The 21,124-nt window shown below is 43.8% G+C and overlaps 1 protein-coding gene across 1 annotated transcript in view; it reads right to left on the bottom strand.

Annotated features, from left to right (window-relative positions):
• The window catches only part of EXTL3 (exostosin like glycosyltransferase 3), a 215,703-nt gene that overhangs the window by 41,838 nt on the left and 152,741 nt on the right, over positions 1-21,124 (bottom strand). The window contains exon 3 of the mRNA XM_085613055.1: positions 10,267-10,394. Within this exon, the coding sequence (XP_085469181.1) occupies positions 10,267-10,394 (128 nt within the window). The remainder of the gene's footprint in view (positions 1-10,266; positions 10,395-21,124) is intronic.

The raw sequence follows: 21,124 nt of genomic DNA on the forward strand, positions 1-21,124 counted from the left end.
ATTGTAACTGTATTCACACAGCGCTTAGTACCCCTGGGGAGGGTTGAAGAGACAGTTATGCAAAAAAAATGAAATTGCATTACTTATGTACTGCTATTACTAAAATCGACATTTTGGAAGCTCCATTTTATCCTAAAATATTATAAAATCATGACTTGCTCATTCTCAGTGCTTTCTGTCACAGGCTGTGACCTTGTAGCACAAAAAATACACAAGTCCCTATTCTCCACTGCACCAACCAAACGTAAATCTGTGGCTCTCTGGTTTACAGCCACAGACCTCTGCATTGCATTAACTAACAGAGGTTTCATAATGTACTACAGTGCATTTCCCACTGAGTAACATCTTTTTAAAATGTATTTTTCATTTACGCTACCCATGATTTTATATGTAGCTACCTAATCGGTAGAGTTCTAAAAAACTAACAAAATATTTTGGGGCTTATTTATGAGACGCTTGGGCCGCTGGAGTGTCACTTTTATATATATGTGGCGACGCAAAGTCACCCAGGGTGGCTTTGCATGGCCTCGTAGATATGGAGTAAGACAAAGCTGTGCAAGTCTCTGCGTTGCCTTACTCTGTGTCAAGTAGGTGTTCAATGGGCATTGCACTGGGTGTTCCCACCCAACGCCCATGGATTTTGACGCTGCCCCAGATTTACAAAACCATGTGGCTGCGTCAAAACCTTACGCCTCCCCGCAGCTGGCATAACGGGGAGACATATTTTCATTTCACACACAGAAAGAGGAAAACCCCTCTTAGGATTGTTTTTGTGCAGGAATGTACTCCTTCTTGCACAAAAACCATCCTGCCTATGTTGGCACTAGGCAGAAATGTGTGCGTCAACGCAGGGGGAAAGGACCGGAATGTACCATATTTCATAAATACGGTGCATTCCTGCCCTTTCACATTGGCGTAGGGCAGTGCAGCAAGAAGACTTGCGGCGCTGCCCTACGCCAATTCCACATAAATGAGGCCCTTTGTTATTCCACACCTTTGACTACGCCCCCACGATAACTGACCTTTGCTTTGCTAAACACTGTTTAATATTATTTCCCCACTGTAAAAACGATTTGCTGTGGGAATTGCGGGCGTTTATGGTTGTCGATAGTTGGCAATAATGAGGAGTACCAAGTTCTAGAAATTTTTGTCAGGAGGGGGTCCTTAAACCAAAAAGATTTCGACAGTGGGGTCTCTGTATCAAAAATTTTGAAGACCTCTGCTCTACATCTTCCACTTTTCAGTACTCCTCACCTTTCTAAGTCGCAGTGTTTGGGCCTAGGATGTTGGAATTTGCAGCTCCGCCTGTCCATGCAAAGTGCAGATTGTGCCCTCAACTTTATTACTAGCCATTCAATGCCGGGTTTGGTTGCTTGCCTGGTCGCTTGCATGAATTCCCAAGTCAGCTGTCCCTCCACATTATTTCTGAGTGCAGGCCTAGAGCAGCCACTACCAGCTCCAGCCGTACACAGCTCCAGCCTCTACGCAGGTAGGTCTCCAACCCTGGATCGATACCTCCATGCTCAGCAGCCATCCACCTCCTTTTCAGTCTATTGTTCCTGCTCCTTCATCCTCATTTTGGTCTGCGCATGCGCGGCCATACGGAACTCCAACGGAATGAGCCTGCCATATTGGTGGTCCAAAGCAAAACCAAAGGGGATGATGGACGGAGTGTTGAACATTGCAAGCACTCACCCCCAGTCAACTGATCTGGGTATAATCCATCATCATTCTTTAGCTCACTCCGCCACACCAGTTCAGACATGGCCATATGCAAATCAGTCTGACCCTGTGCCTCATGGGAACAGTCCTGCCCAAACTGCCATTCCATGTCTTCCCTGGACCGGAAGCAAGCATACTGGGACAGGTTTCTGGCTAATCAGCCATCATCAGCCGGGCTAGTTTGAATCCAGTGGCAAAGTGAGCAAGGGACCCACGTCTGGGCATACCGTGCCAACTTAGGGCGAACAAAGGAAACCCCGAAACCGGTCCTAGGATGTTTGTTTCCAGTCCAGGGAGGACCTGGCTTGGCAGTTCGGGCTGGACTGTTCCCATGAGGCACAGGGTCAAGACTGATTTGCATATGGCTGGGTTCAAACTGGAATGGCATGGTGAGCAAAAAAACGATGGATTTAGGCCCAGATCTCTGTACTGGGGTGAATGTATGACATTGTTCTGCATTCTGTCCATCATTGTCGTTTTTGCATATTGGTGGTCCAGGCATGGTTCCCTGGATCTTCAAATTATTGACTCCTATGCACATCAAACTATTAGGAGACTGCCTGGGATCCACATTGGCACAAAGGAGCACTACCAGAGTTTAACCCTGCACGGGTGTGACAACAGTGAGGAACTTAAATGGCTGCAAAATACTGAGCTGGTGGAAACATAGCTAAGGCGAGAACAAAACTAATCATAGCGTTGCAGTAAGTATGCCCTCCAAGTGTGTGATTCTTTGTTTCAATTAAATAGAAACCAATTCAGCCACAAAACAAGCAGCATGAGAGCATATCCCACACTCCTGAGTGACAGCCAGCCATGCCTGCACCAGGTCTTTTTCATCTCAATTTTTGTCAGCCCACTACGATTTTCCAGAAACAAACCAGGTTCTAGACTTAAAAGTATTTCGTTGCGATTAGATTTTTGACTTGCGTTGTGCTGGTATTAGGCCAATAAAAACGCATTCTCTACTTAAATGTTTAACATTTATATATATATTGAGGCATGTGGCTGCAGGGAAGCAAAGTGCAAGAACATAAAAACTGCAGGTTTACATATTTATGTTTTAATCAGCTGGTTCTTAACCTGCGGTCTGCGGAACTCGGGTTTTGAGATGGTTTACAAAATTAATTATTATTAAAGTTATGTACAGATAAAAAAATAAAAACTAAAAATTTAAAAACGCTCTGGAAAGTTGAAAAAATTTGAAAATGAAGGCTAAAATTTAAGTTGGCATCCTTAGATTGATTTGTGAGTGCAGAGCAAGTACAGCAAACACTAGCATGGGCTACTGATGGCCTCAATTGAAGCAGTGGTATCCGCTGACAAAAAGAGGATGCATTTGAGAGCAAAACACAGACACAAAAAAAAAAAAAAACATTTATGAAAAGCCCCAATCTTCCCATTAAAATCTCGATTTTTGCATTTTTGGTTGAATTAAATAAATATTTTATAATGTGCGCGCGCTTGATGCAGGCTTGTTTCTTTGGTTTTGTTTTATTTTGAGTCTGCTTAGACCAAGAGCATTTTGTGGGGGTCCACAGAAGTCAAAAAGTTAAGCACCGTGCTTTAAATCATTGTTACTGAACACTGCAGCGCTTCCCAAGGCACTTGGACTCCTAGACTGACAGACACCCGCCAGAGATAACATGCATGAGGACACTCTGAGACATGAAAGAACCAAATCAATTTCCATTTCCAGTTTGAAAAGCTGCTCATTGAAGCAGTGCTGCTTTGAGGAATACTGGAAATAATTGGAGGAGCCTGCAGTGCATACAAATGTGCATAATGGCTCAGGATCCTATGTGTACCGTGACTGCTGAACCGAGAGGCGCTCCGCGAGGCGGGCAGGCAGCGTCCTGACCTACCTGCAGGCTTTCATTAGAGGTTTGCACGTATACGGGGAGATCTGGCCCGCGGTCAGCCAAGCACAATCCAGGGAAGCAGGGGTGAACTGCCAAGGGCTTTGCCGTGCGGAGTGAAATGCATACGCAAGCACTCATGTTTCAGATCGTTTCCTATGAGACAGTAAAATGGGGTCTGATTCAGCAGTTCGGCTTGTCTCCAGCGCCAAAACATTTCCCTCCCTTAAAAGGTTAACCCTGGAACTGAGAACTACTCAAGGACAGCTAGCATCAAGTACTACATATGAACACTCCCATTTATCTGCTCACAAAATCAAAATATTTCTGGTGAATACAAGTTACTTGCTGTCGGTAAAGCCTTATCTGGTAGAGACTATTTAGCTGCAGATTCCTAACCTTAGAATTACCCCAGGAGTCAGACTGGATCTGGACATTTTTTTCCAGTACCCCTGCGCGCCGGTAGTTTGGTGTAGTTCGGCTCTGTGTGGGCGGCGTCCACATCAGAAGTGACATCTGCGGTACCTATATAGGCGCCACCTCGGCAGGCTGTCATCAGTTCATTTTTGCAACTTTCCACACCAGGAGTCCCGAGCCACAATGGAGCATGGAGTGAGTTTCTAGGGCTCTGCTCAAGGGGACACCTCATCCTTTAATGGAGGACGCAAAATGGGGAGGATGGGAGGGTCAGTAAAGAATCTGCGCCTAGATAGTCTCTCTACCAGATAAGGTGTTACTGAAGTTAAGTAACTTGTGCACTGGCTCCCCGTCAACAAGAGGATCACCTTCAAGCTCCTCACCCACGCTCACAAGGCTCTCCACAACACAGGACCAGCGTACCTCAACGAACGACTCATCTTCTACACCGCGAACCAACAGCTTCGCTCCGCTGACCTCGCCACCATCCCCCGCATCCGAACAACCGCCGAAGGCAGATCGTTCTCTCACCTCGCCGCTAAAACCTGGCACACCCTCCCCATCCGCCTACGACAGACCCAGGACCTGCTGGCCTTCAGGAGACTTCTCAAGACCTGGCTGTTTGAGCAGTAGCAGCACACCCGCCCTCCCAGCGCCTTGAGAACCTCACGGGTAAGTAGTGCGCTCTACAAATGGATTGATTGATTGATCTGATAGAGACTTCTAGCCGCAGATACCCATCCTTAGAATAGATACCCAAGCAATGCCTCCCCAGAGGCGGAGCTGCGAACCCAACTCAGACCAAGAATGCCCATCCTGCGGACCAGACTGTCCAGGAAGTAGTGCTTTGTGAATGTGTGAAGTGAAGCCCATGTTGTAGCCTGAAGGACTGGAACTCGGCAAGCTATTTAGTTTTCCCAGCTTAGGCTCTGGTAGAATGAGTGTGCAAGCCCTCAGGTGGTTGCTTGTTGACCAATGCGTAGGACATCTTTAAGCAGAGGACTATCCATCTGGAGATGGTTTGTTTCTGCACAGCCCTCCCTTTCTAGGGCCTGACATATCCAACGAAGAGTTGGTCACCCACCTGCAATTCTTTTGTGCGGTCGAGGTACAACAACAATTCTATTATTGGAACCAGATGGTGGAATTATTCCTCTTTCTTGGAAGGATGAGACGAGGCAAAAAAGTAGGCAGGGCGATCGTCTGGCCAAGTGGAAAGGGGTGACAACCTTCGGAAGGAAGGAGGTACATGTCCTGAGAACCAGGTTTTCAACATAAAAAGTAGTATAAGGCGGGAGCACCAATAGTGTCTGCAGCTCACTGACCTTCCTGGCCGAAGTAATAGCACTCTTTATGGTTAATAACCAGGGAGGGCAGTTGAGTAACGACTCAAAAGGTCCGCATATCAAGACAGTGAGGACCAGGATCAAGTACCAGTGGGACATGAGGAATGGCCGGGGGAGGAGGGCGTGGCATGTGTTGTAAACCTTTGAGAAATCTTGTCACAACAGGCGACTTAAATAAGGAAGGTTGGTTGGGCAACTGCAAAAAACGCATAAAATGTATACCCACCGGAATTCATTAGCAGCCCCTCCTGAACCCATGGGGTCCAAAGGCACTAATCAGAGGGGTCAAGCTGCCCAAAATGAGGTGCATGCCCTTATAGAACTCATAGTTGGACGGGTCGCTCTGGCACATTCGGGGAAGCAAGGAGCTGAGCCTGATTTGGGCTATGCAGAAGCGCAGAGCTTGAAGTGCTGAATCTCCCTTCTCTAGCCTGAGGATTGGACATACACGGAGAAGTCGGAGATCGGGACGACAACTGCCCAGGGACCTTCCACACAACTAGGATCTTGATTGTCGCAGGGTCAACCTGCATTGGGTGGCCAGGAGCTTGAGAGATCATTCCCTCAGCATATTCGGGTGATTCAGGAGGTAATCCTTGTAGGCCTTCGAGTCATGGTCTTTCTAGAGGACCATAAATTGAACAAGTGGGGGTCTGTCACAGACCTCTGTCTTTGACAGGCTCTCCATGGTTTGAAACCAGCCGATTTCTTGGGGGAAATCCCTTTCACACCAGAGAAAGGATTTTTCACAAAAGTATGACAAAACATCAAAAAATGCCAGTCAAAAAGTGACTGGGGGGTAGCTCCTCATGGATAGGCACTACCTGGCACGGAAAGGAAAGAACTGACGTCAGCGCGCCAAGGCGGCACCTATATAGGTACCACGTATGCCACTTTCGGCACGGACCCAAAACGCGCCTACTGGTGTGCAGGGGTACTGCTAGAAAATATCCAGATCCAGTCTGACACCTGGGGATAATTCTAAGATAAGGAATGTGCGGCTAGAAGTCTCTATCAGATAATAGGATATTAAGAATTAAATCAGTTCTTTGCCTTTAACCGCTTAACTAAACCGCCCACTTAAAAAAAAAAGAGCCAGCCCCCTTTATTCCACTCTTCTGTGATAAATGCCCCTTACATTCAGAATGCTCTCAACAGGCAATAAACTGTGCTCCTTCTTTACATCTTTTCATACATAATCTTACTGCAAAAATGTTTTATACGTTTATTCACTACTAATTATTAACTTCCAAACATTTACTTAATAAAAGTATCATAACTTTCTTTTCAGATAGGTTTATAAATTGTAAATTTTCTAATGCCCCATCTATACTTGTACGTTCTTAAACATTCAGCATTTTTGTTAACTTTAGCACTCCATATAATTCATACCATTTGTTTATATGTCAGTGCCATTTGCACTGTTTGCCTTACATGTATTCTAGTTTTCTTTTGACTGAAATAGACAACTTTATTTCTTGTTTTGACCTGCAAAGTGCAAGTGACATGGCCAGGTGAGTATTGTCTGCACTAAATCAAGGACTAAAATATACAGTAGCAGGTCTGGCCCACCAAAGACAATACACTATTTTGTACAGAAGCATATTTACTATATAAAGATGATATTCTATGTTGCGCATGGTTGGAAAAATGCTATTTAAAGTATATTAAAAAAATAAATAAATATATATATATATATATATATATATATATATATATATATATATATATATATATATATATATATATATATTAGATGGATGGGACTGCTATAAGGGAGGAAGACGGCACGTTTAATGTTGTGGGTGGGGTCGGAAACAGATAGAATCCTTACTTTCAAAAGGCAGCAAGAAGCAAAGAAGTCCTACATGAGTTGGTGTGACAGATGGCCACCACCAAGATACTTAAACAAAGGACAAAGACAAGGCCATTGAGCATAACTTATTTTCAACAATCTAACTTTGTTTCTAGATGAAACATTTCAGAAGGTGAATGTTGGGAGTCAAAACAGTTTAGCAAACATCATCACACACCAATGTCAGACTGTCTCGATTTTGTTTGTTTAACATTATTTGGACAACGAGTAAGTCACACGGCCTCATGGTCAGACCGGCAAGCACCCTGGAGTATCTGCAAGTCTGCACGTCACACTACACAAACATAACAAATATAGAAATGTATGCCAAAGATGGTGACAATGTGACTGCACATCTGCGCCGGACTGGGCCAACCGTAGGGGTGGTAAACCTAGATGGCGTCAACCCATTAACTGTGACAATGAGAACTCCCTAAATCCACCAAGGAAAAAGTCTTTAAGCAGTTGTTGTACAGGATAACAGAACATTTTTCACTTGCAGATCAGCAGAAGATGTCTGGCTAGAGACATGTGGAGGTAGAAATAGGGAACTTGAAATACTGCCAATGACCAGAAGCTGAATTTATCCCATATGTTTGAACATATGTTTTATATGTATTTATATTATGTATGAATGCCCTCTGCCTAGCCTAAAATGGCACTAAAACACAGCGTTTATCTGGGTGGTGATGGTTCTCAAATGCCCAGGCAGACTTTATGTAAAAGTATAGTTTAGTCAAATATAATGAATTAGGTCTACACTATTCAGTCTGCTTCATTAGAACGGGTGAAAAGAACATTTCTTCTTTAAAATGCACTAGGATTTTTTTTATACAAATTTGTTTTGGTTAATCCAGTGAAGTTTGGGCTTTAGCCCTACAAGTACCTGTAAGAAAGCAGATAAATCAGGAATACCGACACTTATACTTGCAATACTGGCGAACATGCAGGGTACACAACGTGCACAACATGCAGATTGTACCAGATTCAAGTAATTTTACCAAGGATGCGTTCATAGAATGACAGACCATTACATAATATGGAACAAGTAGATCAAAGGAAGTGTAACTATATAGTGATTTTGTAGTGATGACGCCGGACACCAGAAGGTTTAGAAGAGCAGACATTTATTTTTACGCATCACTACAGATTTCTGTTGGGGGTCCGTAGATGGTAAAGGGGGAAGATCGAATTTTTCTGTGTTTTTGGGGCAGCCACGGGCCAGAAATATCGCAATTTAGAGCTAATTTTAAGTGTCTGCAAAAAGACATTCAGTTTTGCAAACATAGCTTCTCCAATTTCAGGGGGAAAATAGTAGATTTGAACACTGAAATTAGTGTATTCGCCATTTACACTGCAAAGCAACAAAATTAAGGAGGGGGCTTGGGGAGGCCTCACACTTTGGCAAGTAGGAAGGGAATGAGTGCTGGTCCACCTGGCATACTCCGCGCAATGATAGGGTATGGGTGAAGGTTGAGCACCCAGAAAGAAACTCAGTGTTCATGTATACGGTTCCACAAAAGCATTCTTGCTCTTAAAATTCTTTGGCAACAGAAAAAACGTTCTGCCTGTGACTGGTAAATAATACAATTCAGAGTGAGCTCCACTGGTAATCTTGCAGTGATAAAGGTCAGTTTTCCATATTTACATTCTGGGGAAAGAATTTCATTTTAAATTGCAGGCTTCTGTATGACATTAACGACTTAGCCTGCTTATTTTAACAGGCAGATGGCGTTAAGTCACAGCCCCACTGCTGGAAAACCAACCAAAGGACAGTCTTGAAGGGTGGCCCACCTTTACAACGCATCCAGTGCGAGGGACCACGACAGTGCGTTTCCCATTCCAAGTGGTAAGCAACCACACAATATATTTGCAATTAAGGGTTTACGAGTGGGAAGTAGGCCATGGTAATGTGTTGAAGGGTCCAAGTATGGGTACAAATAAGGAGAACAAAGGGGTGCTCCGGGATGGGTAGTGGTAAGGGTAGTAATGGGTTTTAGGTTTATGAGAAGGGTAGTGGTAAGGGGTAGTAAGGTGTTTTTAGGGTTCAGGGATGAGTGCTGTATAGGAGTATGTAGGAATCTCCTCAGGAAGGGCAGACATGAAGTAGTCCACAGCAGGATCGTTGAAGGAGAAGTTAGGTTATTTCAGCATAAAGAGAGAATCCCGCCAGCTCTCAACAGCTTCTCTGGCCAACTGCCCCTCTCCACCCTACACAATTCCAGTCTGACAAACATATCATTCCAAGGTCTCCTTAGTCATGACATCACCATCCATGACTCAGATACCACAGGGTAGTAATGTTTTTTGGGGGGGTTCATGGATGAGTAAGGGGTAGTAAACATTTTTTATGGATGGCTATGAGGGATTAAGCTACAACATATAAACTACAACTTAAAAAATACACACAAACACGGAGGTATGCAGTGTAGACCAAAATCTGCATACATACATCTTCGGGAAAAGAGCTACACAAACACACACAAAGTGAGCCTTTTCCAAGAGTCAAAGAAAAAAGGCACTGCAACAACATGTTGCTCCTTTATCTCTGGTAATGCATTTAGGCGGAAATCGCCTTCGAGAAACCAAGTTTCTATGAATCTTGAGAAAGGCCCACTTTGTGTATATTTGATGGGACTTGCACCGATGCTGTAGGTGGGTGTGACCAGTAGCCCTATATAGATATATATCTGTTAGTGCATTTGAATAAATGCATTGAGTGTTAGTTTTAATGCATCGCCATGGTATACTCTGTAGTGATATAGGTCGCTGCAGTGAATGTGAATGCATGGGAAGCGTACTAACTGTAAGTGTGCTGCGTGGTGTTGGGCTGCATTGTAGTGACCTACAACCTTCTTGAAGAGGAGTACAGGACACCACCAGTCAGACTTAGCTGCAGAGCGACAGTCACTTAGGAAAACCGTAATCCTTGGTTAGTTTCTCATCTATATACATTAATTGCATAATTGCACGCAGATTCTCAACCTCTTCATAGCCTTTTACACTTAAACCGCCTTCATACGACATGTGTTTTTCAGATAAATGCAGTGCATTCTAGGCTACTCACCGGAAACCAAACATGATCTCATCGTGGCGAAGATGGGCGTCATCATCGATGGAAAGAATTGCTTCCGTTTCAATCTCATCCCATGGTAGGAAGCGGTTATTCAAGCTGTTCTTTTCTGTGCGGACAACCTAAGCAAGAGCAACGGTGCAGAAATTGGTCTGAGATCAAATACACTTATCACAGCACAGAGAAAGCAACTCATTTAAACTGTTGATAGCTTTGGGCTAAGGTGGGTGGGCCTTCCAAGACATGCTGCTTCAGCCAAGGCTCATACGCATGGATTACCTGCAACAGAAAACCCTCACATATCAGAATGATTCCTCAGGTTTCTTTTTGTATTCAGGTTTAGAAAATTTATATACAGGTGTGAAAATCCAAAGGCTGGTAGAAAATTGATTTGAAGCTCTACACATCTTTCCCCATAGCTGGATTTTCTAGCCTCCACCTCTGCTACTGAACACTCAACACTGATCTTGACTATCTCCGTTTGACATCCCTGTCCGCCTAGTCTGTATGTCACACAGGCTGCTCGCCCACTCCTTAGTAAGCTCAATTCCTCCACCTCCCCTAACGTTCCAGAAGGTTTCATTTCAATACCTTCAATTGTCGAGTCTACTTCTCAACTATTTCAACGACACGCTACTGTTTCCGTCCCAATTCTCTGGTATCCAACAAACAAATTTCATAATCCTTTCACTCACCCACCCATATCTGCAACAAGTCCCTTCCTCACAATGTTTCCTTTTTCTGATTAACTTCACTAAACGACAACCCTCATCTCTACGCTTCTCCTGTCTTGACTACATTATCATTTACCTCTCCTTCAATCGAAATTTCTCAGTCCAGACATGAAAACGGTCTGATCATCGCAGAGCAGTGTTGCGCTCACCTGCCTATTGTTCGACTAGCTAAACATTCGAACCTTCCGTTTCCTACATTGCCAAGCAAAGCTAAAACGTACCTATTAGTAACAGGTTTTTTTAACCCCTGAAAACATTCTTCACTGACACATGCTTTTGCTTTCCACCATTAACTCTGTAGGACTGCAAACTCCGAATCTCCTCCTGTTATTACTTCACATAGACAACTCACACTTGCCTTCCTTCCCTACTTGAGCTTCTTCTGCTTGTACGTCTTCATTCTCAAAACCACAGAACGTTATTCCCCATAATCCAATATGAATGGTTCTTCTTCAGACAGTTCAATTTCTCTCTGTCAAATGCCTGGATCTATGACTTTACTTCACAGTGTTAACTTAACGTTTATCAATCAGTTGAGATACAGTCATTTCACGGTTGATAACCAAAGGGAAATCACAAGCAAAACAAGGCAGAACTCTTTCAGCCAACTCACAAGCCACATTAGCATTGCCTCCGTTCGACATAGGTTTCTTTAAGAATAACAGTAGACACAATGCGTAAATATGCTGTCGTCACAGGATTGTCAATTTGAAAAAAAAGGTTATGACAAAAGAACTATTCTGAAATCAGGAAAATAATATTGCCAAATTAATGTATTCAATATGATTAAAGAGACCAAACACTTTATCGCTTAGTAAAAGAAGATGTATTTTCCGCTAAAAATCAACAATTTGTAGAATAATGCCTAACAAATGAGATCGGATTTAAAGGATTGTTAATTAAGAAATTAAAGTCTCAAATTGGTTTGAGAGTATTCATATTTTGAGCCCCCCTTGCTTTTTTTTCCCTTTACCCTTAAGGGAGACCAGAAGCAGGGCATGGTGCACGAGGGGCATTGAGCTAGATACAAGAGGGCGCATAGAGGTGACAAAAGAACATAAAAAAACTGTAACCATGCCAATATTATAGCTAAAAAATAAAAAAACACTTACGAGTTGCACACTGATGCAACACGGATCTCCAGAGTCATCAACGCCACCATGTCGGCAGTAAAGTTGTGTTCAGTTTCTCCGCTCATCGTCAATGTAAAGTGCCGGTTTCAGGAAGACACACATTCCAGGATGGTTTTGTAGTAAGTCTACTTTTTTCAGCAGATGAGTGCAGTGAATGAGTACATCTACCTGTAGGGGTATATCTGGGGGGGGGGGGGGGGGGGGGGGGGGGGAGGGTCCATGGGGCCCCATGTGTCCCCTCCAGAGGGTTGCCCTCAATGGAGTACATGGACAGCATCCAACCTTTTTGGGGCGCACTATCAGAGCGCCTCTAAAGGGCATGCTTGCCTCTGCGTCCAGGTCCATAACACAGTGCGAATGCAGAGTCAAAGTGATACCCTCAATTGCATGGTGGCCTCATTTGCATGGGGCCATGCCACCATGCAAATGAGGATAGGCCCTAAGAAAATAGAGCCTGCGCACATGTAACAGCCGCGCTATCAGTATTACAGAAGAGTCCGCACAAGACTCTGCGGCTCTTTCTCTAATACCATAAGGGCGCACACTTGTTGCACTCTGGGGGCACAATGTGTAATACGGCCCCAGATCTCTTGGGCATCAACAGAAAGCACATGTATGGACTGTCTAAATAACTTAAGGTGTAGGTGTTGGGAAGGGTATGCAGGTGTACAACTGAGTTGGAGCAGTGGTTAATGTGTAAAAGAATAAGTGCTAGTACAAAAAGTTGCTTTCAGAAGCTTGCCAGCGGCACTGCTGAAAGTCAGGGTTGCCGAACACCAAGGCTGCATTGTCTTGATTCCATCTCAAGCCTGTTTCATCCAACAATCTACACTCTCTGGCCCTTAATCTCACTTTTGCAGGTTCTTCTGTAGCACTGCTTTCTCCCTCTGGTCAATATTTCGACATTTAAGCAGCTAGATTTTTTTTTACCCTCTATACTTCCGGCTCCCTTGATCGACCTCAGAAAGATGAAACACTTAGCCAGGCCAGACTTGACAGGATGTAAACATGACCTGCAGGCTACATGCTGATCACCGCAGCTAGCACATTACCCACCTGTGCTATCTCACGAACTAAACGTGCATTCCTTCAGGGGATTTAAATCAAATGCCATCTTGTGTAGAATATCAGACAATACTGTGCAAGTCTCTTAAACCTGGTAATAAAATCAGCGCTGTCCGAAATTTACAATGTGGATTGTCTCAAAACACCATGACAAGGGGTGGGTGGAGGGAAAAGAGACAGGCGTGTCGTTTAGTTCCTACTAATCTGTAGGATCTGCGCTTTTGTGGGAAAACAAACTAGGGGCTTGGTGTTGAGACAGATTCCGGATACCCTGCAGGATATGTCGGCTTGTGCCACCGTAAGCGCCCTTAACCTTACCAGGGAGCGAATGGTTTCCGGCAACCACTGAACATGACAACTCTGACCCCTCAGGAATCGTGGAAACAGTACAGAAACTTTTGCTCAGTCACTCTTGCGCACTTATTCTCAGAGAAATATACAGAGAAGACACAGTGGAACGTTTTCAATACGTTTATTGAACCAACGTTATTCATGTATAAAATACGTGTGCTGAAATGATTAATAGACAGAAGCAGATAAAAGTAATTACGAGCACCAAAAGCGTGAATAGTAGATTTAGCTCTACCATGGTGCTAAAACAATGTATATATGTTGGCATATGCAAGGCAGTAATCAAGCATATTCCTACGATGCGAACCCTACTCTAAGAGTACCAAGAGTTTGTGTAGGTGTAGAGTCAAGAATCCCCCAAAGGGACGATCCAACCCAATTACCTAATGGGAGAGAATGAAGGACTCGGTCACGACTTGAACACTCCTCACGAGATGTGGTGAAGTCTCAGCATGCTGGGACCCTCGGTGTCAGTTGAAGTGCATCCTCTCCAAATCAATCGGGATGTTCATCTTTTAGAATAGATAGCAGCCTTGCAATGCGCATATAGATTAGTAATGTTATGAATACGTAGATGGCCCTGTCGCCCCGTGGAAGAAGATAGAGATGACATTTGTACATAGTGCGAAAAGAGACCTTGTACATGATGTTCAGGGCATTGTGATAATGTTTTGCGAAGCTAGATGTGTAAACAAGTTTAGTTGCAGAGAAACTAATCCATCATTGTTGTGCATGCAAATATGTGCAAAAGTTCACGGCTGAACGGTTATTTTGAGTACAATGGTGAGAAATAAGTTGCTTCGCTACATGGGCCTGACTCAGGATTATAACAGGCTGGAGACAGAGGAACAGTGTGGGCTAGGGGGCATGGAATGGTTAGAGGCAAGGACAGGGTAAAGGAACGGAATGGATGGAGGGGCATGGGATGGGTGGAGACAAGGGAAGATTGTGGGACTGGACAGATGAGGAGAGAGGGACCGGGGCTGCTTGGAGATACCAGCAACCGATGGAAGAACCAGGGTTAAGGAATGGGTGGACGGATATGCTAAACATATGGGTGGAAAAACAGAGCCAAAGTATTAGCTGGAGGAAGAGGGTGGGAGTCATGACTTGTGATGTGTGGCGAGACAGGGATAGCAGATACACTGGTGTTGAGACCAAGACAAAGGGATACTTTTGAGACCAGATTAATTGATGGATGGAGAGACAGGCCAGAGATGGAAAGTGAGGGACAAAGGAAAGGTAGAGAGGCAAGGACCTAATGATGAATGGTTGACAAGGTGAATGGATGAATGGGCAGGCAAGAACAAAAGATGGGTCATGAGACCAGGGATAGAGACAATGCCAAGGATGGATAGCGATTTGAGCAGTAGAAGCAAGGAGATACACAGTCCACAGTTGGGTGGAAACACAGAGCCAATGAATTGAAAGAGGGAGACGGTGCTAAGGTGTGGAGAATTGCAAGGTCAAAAACGACACTTAAAATAAACAATAACACTGATTGTGAAAAGAAGACGTTAGGTTTTTGCAAATCACATGCTTATTTTTCACATATAAAAGGCTAATTGCGGTTAGGAAAGGCTCAGAATAACTACAAAAGGTCCTCCTTGTTAGACGCATGGGCAGAATAATGACAGTTTTGTGACACGAAGTCCACTCCATGAACGTGAAACTGTGAAAGAGTGTGACTGGTGGACAAACAAGGACGAAGTGGATAACATGCCTAAGATCTAGGCAGAAAGGCAGGGCAACCTTAGTGGATGTGGCAGTCAGATGGGTGCATTTGAGATAACAGCAACATCATGAGGGGAACAGAAAATTAAGAGTTGCAAATGGAAAGGAAAGCAATCTGCAAGGTAGCAGAGGGTGTAGGACTCTGAGCAAGTGACGCATCCTGATGGGAAGACAGAGGGAGGTGGAAGCACCCTGACAAATAGCACTAAAGAGGGTAACAACCAAGCAACCATGAACTGCGGACTGTTCGTAGGATGGAGAAGCACGACCAGAGAGAGAGTTGCTTCCAGAGAGGTGTTTCTCGGGAGAGAAGGCGGCACACAAGAGGAGAAGTCAGAACAGTACCCCGAGGTGTTTCAGAGAGAGGGGATCGCACCATAACGTATAGCAAAGGAGAGGGCAGTGACACAGAGGGCAGTACCCTAAGCAGAAAGCCTGAGCAGGGCCCTGAGAGGGGCACCACAGGAAGTCTGCATCAACATTTCCAAGGGACAGTAGTGCATTGAGGGGACTATCAGTATTATGGAGCTGCACAGTTTAAGAAAGCTGCATTAGAGAAGGGACTTTCAGGGATGGGACTGCATCCCAAGAGAGTGCAGCATACTGAGAAGACAGAACAATATATTGAGGGGGGAGCAGAGTGGCCGGAGCGCAGCTTGAGAGACTGAAGAAACTAGGTGGAATCCTAAGAGCGGGCATTATAATAAAGAGACACCAGCACTAGGGATTCACAGGGAAGGGACATTGACTGATTAATAACACCAGAGTGAGAGGGCGGCACCACTCTTAAAAAGCTGAACTAGACGTAAGAGCTCACAGTAAGAGCAGCACCCCGAGAGTATGTGTGTTTTCGTGAGGGACAGTGGGTAATCCACAGGAGAGAACGCCACCTGGTGAGAGGGAGTATCCTGAGAGTTAGCCGCACGCCCAGAATAACAGGACAGCACCTGGGAGGGAGAAAATGAAACCCTAATGAGGAGGCAGAGGTAGCAGCCAGAGAGTGTGCAATCACCCTATATAGGGGGCAACATCTTAAAAGAATTGCACCACGAGTGTGACAGGAAAACACTTTCTGAAAACAAGAGAGCAGCACCCCAATGGAGGAAATACCCAGATTCAGTAAGCAACCATGTGAGAGAGATTAAAAACAGCACATGGAGAGGGGTATACAGCACATGGAGAGGGGTATACTCCAAGAGAAAGTGTGGGTTGCTTACTGGGGTGTTCGGAGTCTGTAACTACACTTAGGAGAGAGGAGGGGACCGGCATACCTTGGAGACATAATAGCACCACAGCAAGAGAGGAGCAGTACCTTGGTGAGCAAATAGGTGAACACCCGGAGGTGAAATACTTTCAATTATAGATAGATTAGGTCATTGAAATGGTATATTGGAGGCCATATGGCTAATCTTTGCATTATGCAACTTTCTGACAAATGCAGTAGCCCGACTTATATATTGGGAAAATCATATGTTGGAGACAATAGGCCTATAAGGGTAGGTGGATTAAGGATGGAATGGTATTCCCCTGTGTTCAAGTCCCTCTAGACATGTACTGCGTTACATGGACTCTTACAGATTACCGTAGCAGGCAAGGGTCCTGGTGCCAATTCTCTCCTTTGACAACCTGTGCAAGCAGACTTACACTTTAGTAACCCTTATTAAACCTCATAGGAGGTGGTTGAATATTGTTTTGTGAAAATGTATAATTTTCTAACTGTGTGACTGAGGGTTGCTTTAGGGAGCATTTATGCAGAATTTAGTAGGCCCGAGTAGGTTATGGTGAAAAGCCAGTGATAAAGGCTATACGCCCGATTGGTTAATTGGGAACTTTTATGCCAGATATCGGATTTGATTACTTGAAAAAGCCACAAAGGAAGTAGGCCTGCCCAATTTATTGTAAAAAGGGGTTTTGTTTGCTCAAAGAGACATTTCAGAGAGGGTTGCCTTTTGGGTGCATTAAAGGCTATGAAGAGATGTTTTGTTAAATGGAATCTCAAAGATTATCTTAGTAAGCAAGGTTTTCAGCACTGGTTATCCCCTCTGACAAACACATGGATTGAAGATTTGTAATGGGATCCTTCTAGCTGGGCCATTTTCAGTGGGGTTGTATTTTGTTTTGCCAGATGCATTCTTGTATTTAATTTGTCATGTTATGACTGGATACTTGATGGCTGCCAGTTTATGCACAATACAAGAGACCTCATTGGGTTATGGTGACAAGCCACTGATGAAAGCTACAGACTTGGCTGGGTCATTGGGACAATTTATGCCAGATGCTATTAGTCTAATATGTTTATTATGAAAAGATGACAAAGTCAGTAGACCCATCTTATTTATTCTGAAACACATATATTAAATCCATCATGCCCTTAAGGGTGGATTAGCATTACACTGTGTTAAATAAAGACTGCTGATAAGCATTACAGGTATATTGTTACATGGATTTTCACAGAGGACTGTTGTAGACAAATATGTTTGGTTGGTTATTACCTTACTTACATTATTTTAATGTATTCTGCATTTGCTTGCTGAGTTGTGCCAGTTTTATTGCAGGGGTAAGTGAGTGAATGCAAGAATGACTCAGCAGTGGATGAATGGATGCATGCTCAGTCCTTACCAGATAGGCACTGTGGGTGGTCCCTCCAAATGGCTTGGCATGTTAACTCTGCCTTATCCATCGGCGTGTTTGCCCCGCCCTACCGTTTAGTGAGCTAGCCAGCCCCTGACTAATACCCCCCACCCTCCCAAAGTTCAGCGCTAGTTGCGCCGCCGGGTGTGCCCCACCTGAAACCGCCGCCTCAAATAAAGCACTGACTAGGAGTGGGGTGTCGAGGCACAGAAGCTCTCATACGCAATGGCAGAAATACCACAACTTCAAAAAATAAAGGAGGTATTAAAACTAGAACATCGCAATGATACCACTGAAAAAGACGCTAGGAAGCTTCAATGCAGCACAAATGCAATTTACAATTAAAAGCAATATTTCGTTAGCTAGAAATCGGTAATGATTAAAATGTGTCGGGAAAATCACACTAATTCGTTTCCAAAGCCTCCATTCTACGAGTGATCGTCCCAAAAAGCACACCCACTGTCGCAGCCAAGAGGTAACAGCAGGCAGTGGGCGACAGCCATCCAAAGGCGGACTTACTTAATCAGTAAATGGGTGAAGCAGATTTCATTTTCAAAGGCTGCACAACAACAGAGGCAAGCGCTGGCCCTGGTCATATGACCTTGAAAGGCATCTGGTCTTCAAATTAAAACCCCTTAACACCACCATCGTGCCGGGTTTCAGTGCTTTAATCTCAGTTGAATAGGGCAATACAAAAAAAGGTGGGCCTTATGATTATGAAGGGCAGCCCTAAGTCAATGGCAACTTTAAAGCACAACTCTCCACCACCCCCCGCACGGTTTGTACTTACCTATCAAGATAAATGCATTTTTTACTTTATTTCTGATGACTTGTTTCCTTATACTGCTAATGCATACTGTAATTTACTTTGTATTGTTACATAGAAATGTTAATAAAGAATTGTGATTAAAAAATAAAAAACCCAGACGGACAATATCATCTTATTGTGTTAAAAAATATATGTAATACAGGTTCATGCACAGGGTCTCTCTCTTGCATCAATCTTTTTTTTTAATTACGTTGGTAGATTTATTGCACAGGGCTCTCTATAAGGCTCTCGACTCAGTACAGAACAGTCTTAACGAGACTCCCTCTTTCCTAAACATCAGGGTTTTGCACCCTGCCAGGAGCAGAAAACATCAACGCTGCAATAACTGAGCATCCAGGGATATCACTCTTCGCTGAGTGATTTACAATGAAGAACCAATCTTTGCTAATACATGCTTTATTGCATATTTAGATTGAGCTTTTCATCAACATGGCATCTGTAAACAAATGGCAGCCCTCGCGCAGGCAGATGGATGCCTTGCTCGGTTTGGATTATTAATTTGACGCAACACGCCTGGAAGCCGCTACAAGCTACGTACGACAACCACCACAGCGGAGATGACGCACACAGACACTTCCGGTCCCGCCATGCTGTAGGCGTAATGAGCGTCATAAATGTAGCAATTTATATTTAGCACATACTGTGACCTCACGGACATTGAGTAGGTATCTTCTATACGGCGAGCTACCCAGAATAGCTGGCCTTTTGTGTTCAGTGTTTCACCTTTTCACTAGCCTGGCACACAGCGGTTATCCTCTCAACCTGCCACCAGCCTGTTCTCTTTTTAAGTCTCTCCCTTGGTGCCACATATCTTGTAAGAACCAAACGTTGTTGTGCCCCCACATACATAATTCGTCATCTAGTCGCTAGCCCTACACTCGCTTACTGCCCAATACACCCTATACATTTTGAGAGAGCCAACATTTGAACCAGGTCAATATTCAAACACAAGCACTGGAGAAATAATGAAGCAGCAAACGAGATTTTATCAACGTTATTACAATGGCCCAGAAACAACCAATTACAAATAATTCTGTCCAGGATAGTGACGGTTAAAAAAATCCGCACTGTAACAATTAAATTGGTCCCTCCCTAAACTTTTTAAATTTTCATTTATCTATTGTGATTTTAATTTCAATTCGCTAGACCAAAATCTCGACAAACACCATCCACTTATATTCAGATTTTTCCCCCCAAATCCTTTGCATGCTGTCATTGAGAGGTTGTTATGATGGGGATGGGGCAGGCTATGGAGGAACATGGAAATATAGGCTACTTATCGTAATGGTCATTACTCTATTGTCAATATTGTACATTTGGAGAGTATGCAGCGAGTCAGCCAACTGAAAAAAAAGAATTTTAACTGACACTGAACAGATATTAATATACAGAAATGTGCCCCAGTTGTTCCTCTATGGCAATGACTAATCAAAGCCCCAAAATAATGTTTGGGGGGGCGGCGGCATGGAATTTACACATTTAAATGTTTAATGGATAGCACAACAATGTGCCCGCGAAAAGAGCTGTAAGAATCGCGTAGAGATGATAGCAGATCGAAAAAAAAATTCAAGCATATCTGTTGTTGAAATATCTACCATGCATATCTAGCCTGCTCCAAAACTTCGACAGGCACCAGAATGGACCATCAAGCCTACCGAAATACATCTATCTCGAAGTTAGACAAGTAAATTGAACCCAAACTTGTATAAAAAAAGCTTATGTTAGGCTTGGCCACTTAAAGCAGTTCAGACTATAATTATTTAAAATGGAACTCATTTTGGCATTAGATGTTGAGCTCACACTTTGCCAATCTATATTTCTGAGTCTATATTTTCACATAGATTCCCACAGACGGTGTGGTGTGTGATGATAGACAGTTTGAGCTATAGAGCAGCACCACTGCAGTTATTGTGAATATGATTTTAATGAACAGCCCAGGAGACCAACAATGCCAATAGTTGTGTAAGTTAATAGAGACCATGTTGTGTGTTCGTGTGATCTATGGTAGCTGACATATAGGTCTATCAACTTGATGCAAAACAAATGGCTCCCTGTTCTTCTGTGATTTACTATAGTCTACAGTCCAAGTTTCAAGTGTAGCCTTCAAAGAGTTGTGGTTCGCCATGCGGGCGATGATCCTTGGGTCCAAAGCGAGAGGCGAACGAGTTATAGTAAATCTCTTACTTGTAGTGGTAGGATCTAAAACCATACGTGTGAAGTGTTAGCCTGAAGGTTTTGTACCTCCATAAACACATTTAAAATGGTCTGGTGTGAAATCCTAGGGTGAATTTCATACCAATACCCTAAAATGTTACTGATGTGTGCTTATTCGGCAAAGTGACTGCGCCAGAGTTGACGGCTGGAGACACATGCTT

Source organism: Triturus cristatus, chromosome 6, assembly GCF_964204655.1.
Source record: "Triturus cristatus chromosome 6, aTriCri1.1, whole genome shotgun sequence".
Lineage (NCBI taxonomy): Eukaryota > Metazoa > Chordata > Amphibia > Caudata > Salamandridae > Triturus > Triturus cristatus.